Genomic DNA, 13,410 nt, shown 5'->3' on the forward strand with positions numbered 1-13,410 from the left:
ACGAAAGGAAAAGTGAGAGTATTCCAAACGATACACCTACACAAAATACGAATATGAACAAACATTTGGCAATTGGATACGAACTACAATTTGGATACGAACTTGTGGAAGGCTTACGATTAATTTTGAACGACACTATTTAACATTGTATTCTGAATGATAAAACTTCCAAGATTGTTGTTTGAAATTCTTTGATTTACAGGTACTGATAAAGATACAGCCACAATTCATCGCACTACTTGGCAGTGGTCTTCGAAAAACTATCGTTTTCAACGGTTCTGAAGTTTTGAATATAATGCTACAATACCTCAAATGATCCAGTACGGAGCTACGATGGACACCACAGAAGTGTATTTTTGTAGAAACTACCCTGAAATTTTTGTGGCATTGATGCCGTGATTGTAATTTTTAAATATGTTTTCCTCAATTTACGTTAAAATACTCATTTGGCATCCAAAAAAAGATCATGAAAATCACTCACATAAATCTACCAGTTAAAATCAAATATTTCTTAGCGAAATGAACCGAGAAATGTTTTAAAAACATTGTTGTTTTTAATTTGTTTAATCAATGCACCTGAAACAAATTCTTAGTCTATCGTCTTTTTAATTTGTATTTAAACATATTTATCCTTATCAGCCACTTCTTAACTGAGCCTTGTTTTGAATAGCACAAAAGAGTTGCTTTTTTGGATTGGATAGTACAAAGAGTTTTAGTACAACATGAAGAAGGCAACGGCGAAGAAAATCTCTGAAAAAAGCTCATTCAAAAGCTCAAAACGTTCTTGAGAAAAGATCACTTTCAAATCAACCGGTTTTGATAGAACGCGACTCATATTAAAAAAAAACGCGTCTGGTGTGAACAAAGCTACCATTTAAGGGTTCATAAAACAGAAGGAGGGTCGTAATACGGTATAAACTACATAATTCTCTCTGCGAACATGAAACCCACATCATAATGTTAATCGAACTCAAAGACAAAACAAAATTTCTCACGCGCCACGTGTGGCAAACAAGACAAATCGGAAACTGAGAGTTCAGTGGTGGGCTTTTTGAGCTCGCTTCTTCAATTAGCAAAATATTGTGAATTCTTGTGTCACAGTTCTTGATGAAAGTACAAATTCAAGAATGTCTTTATCTTTTGACGTAAGCTGCTGTTCAACCATTCACCATATTCACTTCCTTCTCTTTGGCTCTATATTCTATGTGGACCGATATCGATTCCGTGACGACAGTGCGGGCATGTTGAGTTTGTTTTTCCCGAAAAAACCGGATAGATAGTCTTTGGGCTTGGGGGGTCTGAATTTTAGTACGGGGATGTGATATAAAAAGCCGCCCTGTCGGTGGACATTTCATCAGTTGCTGAATTGTCTACTAACACAGACGGTCGACCGAATACTTCACAAGTTCATATTCTCGATAATCGTTTTCGATTTTAGAAGCATTAAAGATGTTCAAGGTACAAGAGAGTGGAAGAAAACGATCGCACGCACGAATTAGAACTAATCCAGTTATTGCTCCATCCATTAGGTACTTTGCTTGTTCGCGATCATCGCCGTGGTTGCTGCTGGAGTCAGCGATCCGAGGATCTCCGGACTCCGTCCAGTTCCAGGACCGCTTGGAAGGATCGTCAAGCGAGAAGCAGTGGAATCGAAAGATGCCCCCGAATCGGCATTGGAAGAGCAGGACGACATGGATAAGGCGGAAACATTCGGATTTGGTTATCGGAAGGTGATCCACGTTTACCCGAGATACTATCCGTCGTTCCATCACGGATACCATCACGGGTACTACGGATATGGTTATCCGGAATATGGCCACGGCTACTACGATGACTATTATTATTAAATTTCAATAAAACTTTGCATTTTATAACCAATACTCATTTGGTCTCCGGAAGTTACTGATATGTTTTTATATTACAATAATTGTCAAAAAAAAAAAATCTTTGCGTCTGAGTGCGCAAATCTCCCGCAGTTTAAACCATTAAGAAACAAAATTTGCGCGTTAATAACCATAAGGACGGCTGACGTACTCTTGCGTTATTTTACTTAGTTTAAGTGAGGCTACTGCTGGAAATATAATCTGTTGACGTATGGCTGAAAGAAACATCCGTGACCGTTTCGATTAGCAAATTCTCTCTGCTGCTTTATTAGCATTGATCTGGAAAACCCCACATTTTTTGCATTTAAACTGTGGCTCACGATTGTTTGGACATTATGAAATCAGTGACTTCCCTATGTATTGTCTAGGTGTCAACGTTGTCAACGGTATTTCTCATGTACAAGAACGATCGAACGTTAAAATGGAAGTTCCCCGTTTCAGATTAATATGCGCGATGCCAATGCCGTCACGTGACATTATGCTGATATTTCAAAAGATTACTTAGAAGCCAGAAGCAAGAAGAAAAACCAACGGCTATATCATCATGAGCAACAAACTGCCGCAAGCTTCACAGCAAAAATGATTATAGCAGAAATGATCAGGATATGACCAAAGAATGTTCGCTTAAGAAATTTCTCACTGATAATTGATTTTCCATAATTTATTTTTCTGTTTCTAATAATTGAAAGAGAAAGAATAATAGAAAGAAACACAACTAAGAGTTTAATAGGTTTTGTTGGTGAACTGGACGAAAGACTTATACAACCGAAAAGCGACGAACCCAGCAAAATTGTTCTGATTACAGCTGAGATGCAATGACGCGGGTATTAGATTGAAAAAAAGTAAAGAACGTACCAGTTTGAAAGCCGTTCCCTTCTCTTCAGCCTGTAGCTGCGTGGGTTTTCCTATCAACAATAGTACCAGCAAGAGAAGGAACTTCATTCACATTAGAGGTAAACATTGAATAATGATTTGTCAACCGTATTTGTAAAGCATCGCATGATGTCACTTTAGTTTGGGATGATCGATTCCTCGAAATGACGCATTATTTACAAGAATCTGAAATGCGTCGATCGCAGCATCAGATTGCAAATGTAAAAGTTTCCGTTATACTCAAAGGGTTGTTGCAATGAAATGTTAATTCCATTAGAAATCGCAATTCAAAATAATAATTATAAAGCAATATAAAGTAAAAAAAAACAATAGCAGTGATGATTTTGGATACGAAAAAGGAATTTATTGCCATACATAACAACCGAGAAAAGCTATCTCACATCTGAGATATTGATTGGGCCAGCTTCATTCTCTGGGTGATTTTCTGTGACGTCAATGAGAATTGGGAATGCGAGATCACCAAGAAACCGGCCACATTCACGCATTTCTCCGGATCTGTATAAAAAGGAAAGTGCGCCTTGCTGGTGATCATCATTCGACTCCCAGTCAGTGCATTGTGCAGACCCATCCTCGATCTACTTCAGTAAAAACATCCTTTACAAAAGCAACAAACATGTTCAAAGTACGTGTGTGAAAAGCAATTGTTTCAATTTCAGGAAAATAATTTAAAATTTGTTCACTTCACAGGTCGTGTGCCTTCTTGCCGTCGTCGCCGTCGTTGCTGCGATGCCAAATGGAGCACCAGCACCAGGGTTCCAGGGTCCGGTTCCCATGAGGCGCATCATGAAGCGCGAGGCGCCAGCAGCGAACCAGCCCGCTCCAGAGCAGTCGAACGCAGATGAGCTTATGAGTGCCGCTGAAGGACAGGACGATATGGATAAGTCGGAAACGTTCGGCTTCGGTTACCATCATTACTATCCGAGATACTACGGAGGCTATCACTACCCGAGCTACCACTACCCGAGTTACCACTATGGATACTATCCTAGCTATTACAGCTACGGTCACTATTGGTAATTGGCGTGATTCCGATTGGCGCAAATAAATTATTTATTTTGAAGCAGAAATATCTTTCGTTGTTTGTAACTTGGATACCATCATTGGATACCGAAAACTAAACTTGGGTTGTGCGTTGAGGGCTATAAGAATTGATGATAATTAGAAAAAAATCTTGAAAGGATTAATATTTACAATAAAAAGTTTTTTATTTAATTTAGGCTTGTGTTCGGTTTAATGGATCAGTCGTTTTGGTTACTTTTTGTACTGGTTTGGATATGGACTTCTTCCATTCAAATTAGTATGCGTCCAATATAATTTGGATGTTTTTTTTTTTAGTAATTTGTTCACAATTGATACACAAATCTCTACTTGAACTTAAAACAGCAAGAGTAGACGCATGAAAGTAACATCTTACTTTGTGAAATAATGGTGTAGCATGATGAAGTTTTTATGATTTTAGGTGGTTTTATGTTTCATATGTTTCAGAACTTGTTTCGTTCAATTTTAATCTTCTAGGCGATACAATTCATGGAATCAATTTTAAGGATAAACGGATAAGAATATTTATATATTACCTTCTGGGAACGTTTTGTGTTTATATGTATCGTGCGAATCAACATTTTATGAACAACAGATTTGAAGAGCAAATATTTCATTCGTGTTTTTGGGTAGTGATGTCTAGATTTACAACCGGAATCTGTTTAAAATAACACCGATAAACATACATGTGATTCCACTGATTTTCTTATATACGGATTGCGGAAAACGGAAAATAAAACACAGATCAATACTTATCACGAAAATTAGATGATGTATACAGTTTATTCGCCTAATATCACTAATACACGTTGTAAACACATAATTTCATTATTTACGAATGCGCGCACTATTTCACTTATAAGATATTTCCGAAAGTATCGTTTTCCACAAATAATTCAGCTGCTACGTATAAACCTGATCACTTCAACAATAATAACAATATTTGAACAGAAGCACATTTTGAGTACACCTTTGAAATATGTAACTTCGTTTCTTACATTCCGATTAACCAGCGCCTGTGCGAAAACTAAGAATATTAGGGAATCTCTTGCTAACACATCGACTTAACGAATCCTTTGCACCACATTCATCCATTTGACGCAATAATTAGCCAAAAGCGAATGTGTCCATCATTCGGATGGACACCGATACGATCGACGATAAATGACGACATTTGAATCTCATACATCGTAACGGAAATGGCAAGATTAGAAGATTGGCATGGTCACATGAGAATAAATTGCGAAAAGATCACTCAAAGCTTCCTTCTTTTGACGTCAAGAAACGAAATTGACGCATTAGTGCAGTGAACCCCATTGCGGGTCGATATGAAGGTGCGATTTAATGTGGAATATATAAGCACGATTCGCTAGAGGAACTCAACATTGAACTAAGGTCCTTCGAAAAGGCAGCATATCATTTCGAATTCTCGAACAAAAGTGTAGGGAAGATTGGAAAAATGTTCAAGGTAAGAATTGTGCACGAGAAGTGTTGGTGCGTAACTTGCTAACGAATTTAGCACTTTTTCACAGATTTTGTGCTTGCTCGTCGTCGTTGCTGCAGTTGCAGTAGCAATGCCCAACGATCTTAGTAGGCCTGTGATCTCTGATGATAAAATCGCTACAACCGAAGCAGAGATAGCACCACCGAAAGAGCTCGTTGAAATCGATGCATCGACACCTGGTGAAGAAGCAAGTATCGTTGCAGAAGACGACATGGATAAGGCCGAAACGTTTGGCTTCGGATACCGTAAAATAATCCATGTGTATCCTCGTTACTATCACCATGGTTGGTACTACCCTCGGTACTACCATGGCTATCACCATTACTGGTAAAGATTGCGGTTCTTAACAAAGGTCTGAATAAAGGTGAATGATTGTTACGGAAACACAATACAACAATTTAAACTTTTTCCACAACTGTTCGACACCAAAACTTGATGAAAACGATCACGACTACTTTTTTCCGAAACGGGGGTAGACCGCACTTTTGCTACTACACTTCAATTATCAATGGTTTGGCCAAGGGTCCAACGTATGCATTCACCGAAGGTCGATAGAAAAGTGTCTTAGGCTGGTTGTCTGAGTCCTATGTGGGCCTTGTTGGCCTCAAAGTCATCCCTACTTTTCCCGATTTTTTCCAAGGGTCTCCTACTGGACGGACCGTCAACACATACTTTCTCAGAAATACATACGAGAGCATTTACTCCTGTGTTGGTGTTTGCGCCGGTATTAGTCTACAAATTCTTGGTGTATTTGTGAGAAAGCACAGCCTACAGTTTACAATATGAACAACGTCATTTGTACATTCAATGTAATTTTGTGGAGTGAAAAAAGACAAGGAGCTTGTAGATTTTTTTTAAGGTAACCAAACAATACAGTTTCAGTCACTGGTTCAGTCGAAGATGCAACAGTAATAGGTTCGGTTCTTGAATTATGGGATGAAAGCATGGATTTTCAGCTCACGGTTTGGTCGCCACTCGAAACGATACAAAAAAACCCTGGGATTCCCAATTCCAAACATGCATACTATTCCACTTTCAAAACATTAACATTTCCAATTTGGGGATCGGATACGTGTCCTCTCTCTTAACTTCGTCGCTTTCCTCTGAGCAACGAGTTTCAATCAATTAACACGATTCCCGTATCCGCACCAAACCGATTGACGTCAATGGACCAAATCCACCAAGAAATTCAGAAATCCTCCTCTAGCAACGTTGTCCCCAGTGGCCAGTGGAAAGAGGAGGAAGGAACGGTTTCACCGGTTGGATGCACGCAAGAAAACACGCAATCTGGGGGCGACATCTCAACGCCTGTGCTGCATTCCTGCCGTCGAACTTGGCACTTTATCTCTTAGCCCGACTGGAGGCGGAGGGTGTGTCTTACGCTGGAACACCGGCCCTTGTAGATGCATCTGGAATGGACGAAAAGAACAGCATAAAAATAGAATCGCCAGAGCTTGGCCGGGGGGCTTGCAAAGGGGGCATTCAATTGGCGATCATAAACAGTTTTTGGGGCCTTTTCGGTCATTTTCGTCGATGCCAATGCCAAGGGCCTACGCTAAACTGGTTTCGTGACGCAAATGCGAACGTATAGACCCCTTGAACTTGGGGACAGACTTGGGAATGAAATATATATCTCGGCTGCCGATTGTCGGCTCCAGCAAATGTCGTGATGATGCGCAGTAGAAATGAAAAATGGATTCGACAGAATGGGCTCCATTTAATGACATTTAATGACAGATTTTTTTCAGCAAAAAATTGGGGCGAACCTCTGGAGCGGACAAAGGGAAAGGTCAATACAATCAGATGGAAGGGCTGACGGACGGGTCCACCTGGCTAAACAGTGGCCATTTAGTACACGTCCATAAATATCCAAAACAAGAGCCGAAAGGGTTCCGTCAGCGAGGTTGTAACGCGAATGCTAATGAATGTTAATTTAATACGTTATGGCGCTTACCGGTCTTCCCAAATCTTAGTCGCGAGATGCTGCGCTATCAAATTTGTCTTGTCAGTGCGTCCAATGAAACTAATATTAATCCGATTAATTTCAATTTGTGTGGTGGTGCAGATTGGCCCTTTCGGACAGCTACTGTGCTTTCCATCGACTGTTTATCGGGTAAACTTCGTTTGATCTGAATTTTAACCACTATCTCTATAGGAAAAGGCGCATGGATATTCCCATTAATAAATTCGAATCACTTTAACTTGAACTTGAATCACTTTTATTAGATATTAGAGAGAGATAAAATTTGACATAAAAAGCAAACCTCACTTCCGCAAACTTAAAACGCAGAAAGGTTATTCACTGCTATGATCGCTTTGAAGCGAATTGCTCGTATCGATGAGGTTTAGTACAATTAGTTTTTCAAACCGCTGTATCTTTTCCAGTTTTGTTTCGATTGAAGCAATCTTTTCACTACGAATTGTTTAAAGGTTTATACAGAAAGGCATTTGAAAGGATTGTGAAAAACTTTAACTAAAAAATTGTGACAGTAAAATATGGGGTTTTTTTTTCGATTTTCTTAAGAATACTCAACACTCCCCTTTATGCGACACTAACGCTTTGCGTGGCAGAAACACGAATCCTTTTAATGTGACACTAGCGCACTCTCTTGGACGGTCATGTGAAGCTCGATTTGAATCGACCTGTGTTTTTTTTTGCTGTAAAAACTGTAAAATAACGATATTTCTAACGATCTTGAATGAGTTGACAGTTGTGGAAAATGTTCAGTTTCATGTTCGTGGTTTCAGTTTCAAGCTTTCAAATAGCAAATAGGTGTAGAAACCATACTAAGTTGTCGTCGTTCACAGTTTGTAATCGGAATGTTCCTAAAGTTTTGTTCTAATCGAACTGAAGTATTTTCCAGAACATCGAATCAATGCACGCTATCAACAACCTACATAATCATAAGGGCCTGTAAAATGTCCACAAAGAGGAACGATTTAATCAATCTAACTCCTCTGCAAACAATAGCAATTGTTTCGCACAGGTTGCATAAAACAATCAAATCAAAACAGTCCCTACGGTCGTGTGGTTGTTGGCTTTTTTTCTCCCCCAAACTATCAGTAATCATTTGAAGTCCATAGGGAACAGTTGTCTCTGGAGTCTGCTTGCGACAATGGTAACTTATAGCAAGGGTCTTCCCGTTTCTTGATCATAACATATCCTGCCTCGTGATCCAATTCCAGAACCGTTTGCTTCTGCTGTTGTACTGCTTTTGGCTTTCGAGCAAACTAACACTCCAGCAGCCACTCGAGCAGCCGATGATGGCAATGGTGGAAGCCGAAAAGGGCGATCGTCCGATACCGAGAATCTACAATACGCCACCGGAACCACCGGTGAAGGTGCTGCGTGAAGCCGGTCCCATCACGGAACGGGAGAGCATGAAGCTTGGCGACGGCGCAGGCGACGATTTGCAGCAGTCAGAATCATACACGTACCGGTTCTATCGTCCACTCTACTACCCCGGCGTCTACTACTCCTACTATCCACGTTACCGTTGGTATCGTCCGTACTACTACCACGACTGGTGGTACTACTGATCGCACGATGGCTAGCCGTGTTTGAATTAGCTTTGCTTTTGGTTTCGGATCAATGGCACTTTGGAGGCTTGAACCGCATTAGCTACGCCTAGCACCGCGTCCTCGTGACGCAGAAGATACTGTCTTTATAGTCACAATGCCACTCAGCCATTAGAACGCTCTCACTGTCACGCTAGAATGAATCGAAATAAAGCCGCAAGAGCACCCGTTTCAGGAAGCAAACTGCCTAGCACTCTGTCCTCCGATCGCGATCGAATTTTCATGCCGATTCGATTCACAAGTCGAAACACATCAAGTGCTTTGAATTTGTTCAGCACGGAACCAGCAAGTACGGTTGACACTTTGCCAGCAAGGCGTAGCTTATGGGCTTAAGGAAGTCTGGCACGTGACACTAAACCGGTTAGCAAGGTTGCAGTGTGTGGTGGTTGAGACATAAATCAATGTCTGAAGGTCGATCATCAATGATCATCGTGTCATTATTGTCCTAATAAAAAAAAAATATAAGTTATGCATGCATGTTTAACAGATAATCGCACAGAATTAGCTTTCTTACCTCATTCTTCTTACTTATCCAGTTTAGCATGAATCAGGAATTATAATTTAAAGAGTTCGTTACACAGATGCTATTAAATTTAACAGCTCACGCTTATGGCAAGGCCATCTTGATTTCATTTCAACTGGCATCCAAATCATCAGATCAGCATCGGTATACTTTAATTTTACTTTTTTCATTCTAGAATCCGTGCATCTGCTGAAAAATTGGAAGACATATCCGACACGTTAATATCGTTTAGTTTTGCAAACTACTCTTTAGTCAATCTACACAGCCTTTAGTCTACATTTCAATAACTCCCATATTTTGAAGTCGTACGGTCATGTGTTTATAATTTGTTGTGCTATTGTTGTAATATTGCTTTGCACTACAAGACCCAGCATATTCTTATGCTTAACCTAGATTCACGGCCGCAGGTTGCGCTAGTAAGGCGGCCGGGAATCAGCGATCATTTTCTGGTGATAATTTTCACCGCAAACGAGCGAACGTGTGAAGACAACCTTAACCTCGAACGCCATTATAGTAGGTTGGGGTGCGCGCGTGTGTGTGGTCACCTTAAACCTCCTCGATCAGCGGGGGGTGCCCGAAGATTTCGAATCGAGCGCAGACCATTGCCTAATCGCTTAATCGGCCAACATGAAGAAGCATAGAGAAAGATCCATATACATACATATACATATATTTTCGATGAGTATCACAATACGGTTCGTTGGTGATGGTGACTTATAATTTACGGTAACGAGTTTTACTATATGCTCTGTGCCATTACGATCGTACCATCTATATGCAATCCCATAGATCGCCCTAGCGCGCGATGCCTAATCTTAGGTGTAAATTACAGGAGCTGTCCTTCCGCTGCTCTCCAACCAGCAAACCGCGAAACCGTTCGCCGGCGCCACACCTGTGCCCGCGCGCTAGTGCACCTGGAAAAGGGGGGGGGGGGGTCGAAACCTCAGTTTACGGGCAGTGGATCGTCTCCGTCGTCGAGCGATAGGCCGGTTTTGGTGGGTTCGGCCGCGCTTTCCGAGTTCGATGATGAAGTTGGTGGTGGTGATGATGGTGATGAATCGGATGAGGAAGAGGTGGACGAGGAGGAGGAGGAGGCGAAGGACGACGAGGAAGAGGTGGAGTCGGAAGAGGAACTCACCGGCGACAGCGAACCGGTCACTTTGAGCGAGCCCGAGTAGGAGGTGGACTTGGGCTCATCCGAGGAGTAGCTGCTCGAGTACGACTTGTACGAAGGATAGGAAGGATGGGAAGAGGAAGAAGAGGAACTGTCCCAGCTGCTGGACGAGCTGTGGCTGTTGCCGAAGCTACTGCCAGCCTTGGCCAGCAACAGTAGCTTCCCTAGGCCAACGCCTTTCACGACCAGTGCACCGATTCCGGCCAGTCCCGTGAAGATTACTGCAAGAAAAGAAAGAGGCAAAAGCAAGGATAAAAACGCGAACCATCACACGACCACGGAATCTCGAGCGCCTTACCAGTCTTCGGATCGATGTGGAAAGCCGATTCCGCTGTCTCCAGATCGTTCGTTTCATCCTCCTGCTCGAGCTGTTGACTCCAGGCGAGGCCAACGATCAGGACAAACAGCAGGGCACTGCTGGCGCTTCGGAACAGTTTCATCCTTTCTGACTGCAGAGAAAGCTACAGAACAATCTCTCACACACACACACACACACACGAACACAAACTTTTCCACAATAAACACAACACGTTGTTGTTGCAGAACGACAACTGCGGACGAGGCGACGTGGACGAGCGGACTGATTCGGTCCAAACACCCGAGCCTGCATTTTATACGAACGCATCATCGTCATCATCATCAGCGATGATCGCTTTGGCGCACCTCTTGGACCACGAAATAACACGAAAAACGAAAACCGACGCCAAGCCACGGGCTGGCGCTTGACCACTCGTCGGCCGGACGGATCCTTGAACGGATCAACACGATGGTAGTGGTGCTGGTGGGGCATCTCGCTTGTGCGGTGCGCTCGGTCGGGCCATCACGCCGGAGTATCACGCCTGGTTGCGCCCCTGGAGAAGGAGACGTTCCCGTAGCCCACCAGCTCACCTGATGGGATGTAAATCTATGGAACAGGAGCACGCCAGGCCCACACACCCTGAAGGCTGCTCGATTTGTGCGGTTATCAGTTTGCTCTTTGCTTTTTTCGGGGATGATTGCAGCACCCTCCGAGGGGAGGGTGGGGAAGCGACGAGTATGCTAATGCGGTGAGGAGTCGGATTGAGCTCGACCTTGGCAAGGCACGATGCCCTGCACACGTGACGCACGTTGGTGGCGCTGCGAAATTCTCTTCTTCCAAACGAAGACAACCTCCTTACAACAGCTACAACAACAACAACAACAACAGCAACAATAACAACAACCGTTCCAACCCCTTTTTGGGGTGGTTGATTGTTGTTGGCTCGAAAGGATGCTTAACCTGAATGGCGGAGGTGCCGTTGCATTGGGATGGCTCGTGCGGTGTGACGCAATGTGACTGGTGGTCAATCGGTTAATTGGAGGGTGGCGCATGCACACACACACACACACACACACACACACACCTCGGATTGCATTGGAGAGCACTCGAATGGCGCACCGTGCTTCAGCTGGAAGAGTTTGGACCCTTCAACCACGATGCTGCTCAAACTCCCAACAATGCAGCACCACCACCCCGGGGAGTGCGCATACACATGTGCGCCCTGGCATTAGGTGAAGGTCATATCGCGATTGCCACGTTTGCACTAATTGACAACCACGAGGTGCGCGAGGGGTGCGGCCACCGATGACCACCGATGGTGCGGTGACTCCGAACCATTTCCATTTCGAGAGCCATTTCCGTGAGTGAGTGGCAGCTTGACGACAATGGCCGAGGTCAACCGCGCACCGGATGGTATCGGGGTGGAAATTTTGGAAATTAAATCCCCCCCCCACCGCACCCCCCCCGCCAATCGACTCGAGGGTCTATGGTCTCGAAGTATCGAAAAGGAGTCACGTGGCCGCCGATGGTCTCTGCATCGGTGCAGAGATGCGATGATGATATCGCAAGGTCCTCCAGGGGGTCTGCCCGGTCACTGATCGCAACACACACACACACACACGAGCGCGGCCACGAGCACAAGAAATTGGGTTGCTCGGCGGTGAATGCGTGTTTTGAGGTTATGAGATGAATATGCAAATGCCGATAGGCTTCAGCTGGTCGGGCTGGTGATTGAACGATGATAATGTGTTGGGGGGGGGGGGGGGGGGGGGGCCCATCGTGGATGTCCTTGAGCTGATAATGTTTCCCCGATCTGGAAGCATCCTCAATTTCCAGGGTCAATGCAGCCCAGCGTGGCCCTTGCCCTGGCATATAAAGACTGGTGCGATGTTTTGGTAAACATCTGGATCCATTTCATGATGCAGCAGGCTAGTGGGTAGTGGGCAGATGTGCCCACACGCGACTATGCTTGACACTCCCCTTGAATTGGAACTAGACAAGCGTGTCGGTATCGCCGCGCCGTGAGGCCATTAAAGCTGAGCGCGCGATAAGCGTTCGGATGGTTATACTAATGTGTGCTGCTAACGAATGAATGGAAAGTTTTATGGGGGCCTTAAGGACCTGAAGCAATACTTCAGTCATCTGTGCTATCAAAGGGTAGCCATCAGATGCTCTCCCCGCTTAATTGTTGCTGTTGTTCCGAGTTTGGATCAACTACAAATCAACTTTGACATCAACAGCAACTAAAAAAGACACATTTGAACGGCTTGCGATGTGCGTATCATGTTCTATCAAGTCTGGAAGTGACGCTGGAAGATGTATTGAGTATCGAAGGGGACATCACGCTTGGACAGTTTGCTTGGATTGTTCAACCTTCAGCCATTGTGACGGTCACCATCTATAGTCACCGTCGGGTGCATAGAATGGTTTCTACCTCGCCTGTAATGCCACATTCCTACCGCGCAGGCACGCCATTCCGGATGGGGCATTCCAATCGCAACCGAACCGATGTTTGCA

The 13,410-nt window shown here is 43.6% G+C and overlaps 2 protein-coding genes across 2 annotated transcripts; one reads left to right on the top strand and one right to left on the bottom strand.

The window, feature by feature from the left end:
* Positions 1–3,548: 3,548 nt before the first annotated feature.
* LOC125955696 (uncharacterized) lies at positions 3,549–9,068 on the top strand. Its single transcript, XM_049686838.1, has 3 exons — positions 3,549–3,790; positions 8,384–8,438; positions 8,506–9,068. The coding sequence occupies exons 1-3, from the start codon at positions 3,549–3,551 to the stop codon at positions 8,857–8,859; spliced, it is 651 nt and encodes a 216-aa protein (XP_049542795.1). The 3' UTR covers positions 8,860–9,068.
* Positions 9,069–10,112: 1,044 nt separating this feature from the next.
* Positions 10,113–11,565, bottom strand: LOC125954525 (uncharacterized). The gene is made up of 3 exons (XM_049684916.1): positions 10,894–11,565; positions 10,560–10,816; positions 10,113–10,335 (listed from the first exon to the last, which is right to left on the bottom strand). The coding sequence occupies exons 1-3, from the start codon at positions 11,033–11,035 to the stop codon at positions 10,327–10,329; spliced, it is 408 nt and encodes a 135-aa protein (XP_049540873.1). The 5' UTR covers positions 11,036–11,565; the 3' UTR covers positions 10,113–10,326.
* Positions 11,566–13,410: the final 1,845 nt, after the last annotated feature.

Source organism: Anopheles darlingi, chromosome 3, assembly GCF_943734745.1.
Source record: "Anopheles darlingi chromosome 3, idAnoDarlMG_H_01, whole genome shotgun sequence".
NCBI lineage: Eukaryota > Metazoa > Arthropoda > Insecta > Diptera > Culicidae > Anopheles > Anopheles darlingi.

Coding starts and splice junctions, on each gene's coding strand:
- LOC125955696 (XM_049686838.1), top strand. CDS start 3,549: ATGAGGCGCATCATGAAGCGCGAGGCGCCAGCAGCGAACCAGCCCGCT. Junction 3,791..8,383: donor TACAGCTACGGTCACTATTG/GTAATTGGCGTG, acceptor CCAAACTATCAG/TAATCATTTGAAGTCCATAG. Junction 8,439..8,505: donor GGAGTCTGCTTGCGACAATG/GTAACTTATAGC, acceptor ATCCAATTCCAG/AACCGTTTGCTTCTGCTGTT.
- LOC125954525 (XM_049684916.1), bottom strand. CDS start 11,035: ATGAAACTGTTCCGAAGCGCCAGCAGTGCCCTGCTGTTTGTCCTGATC. Junction 10,817..10,893: donor CCACATCGATCCGAAGACTG/GTAAGGCGCTCG, acceptor CTTTTCTTGCAG/TAATCTTCACGGGACTGGCC.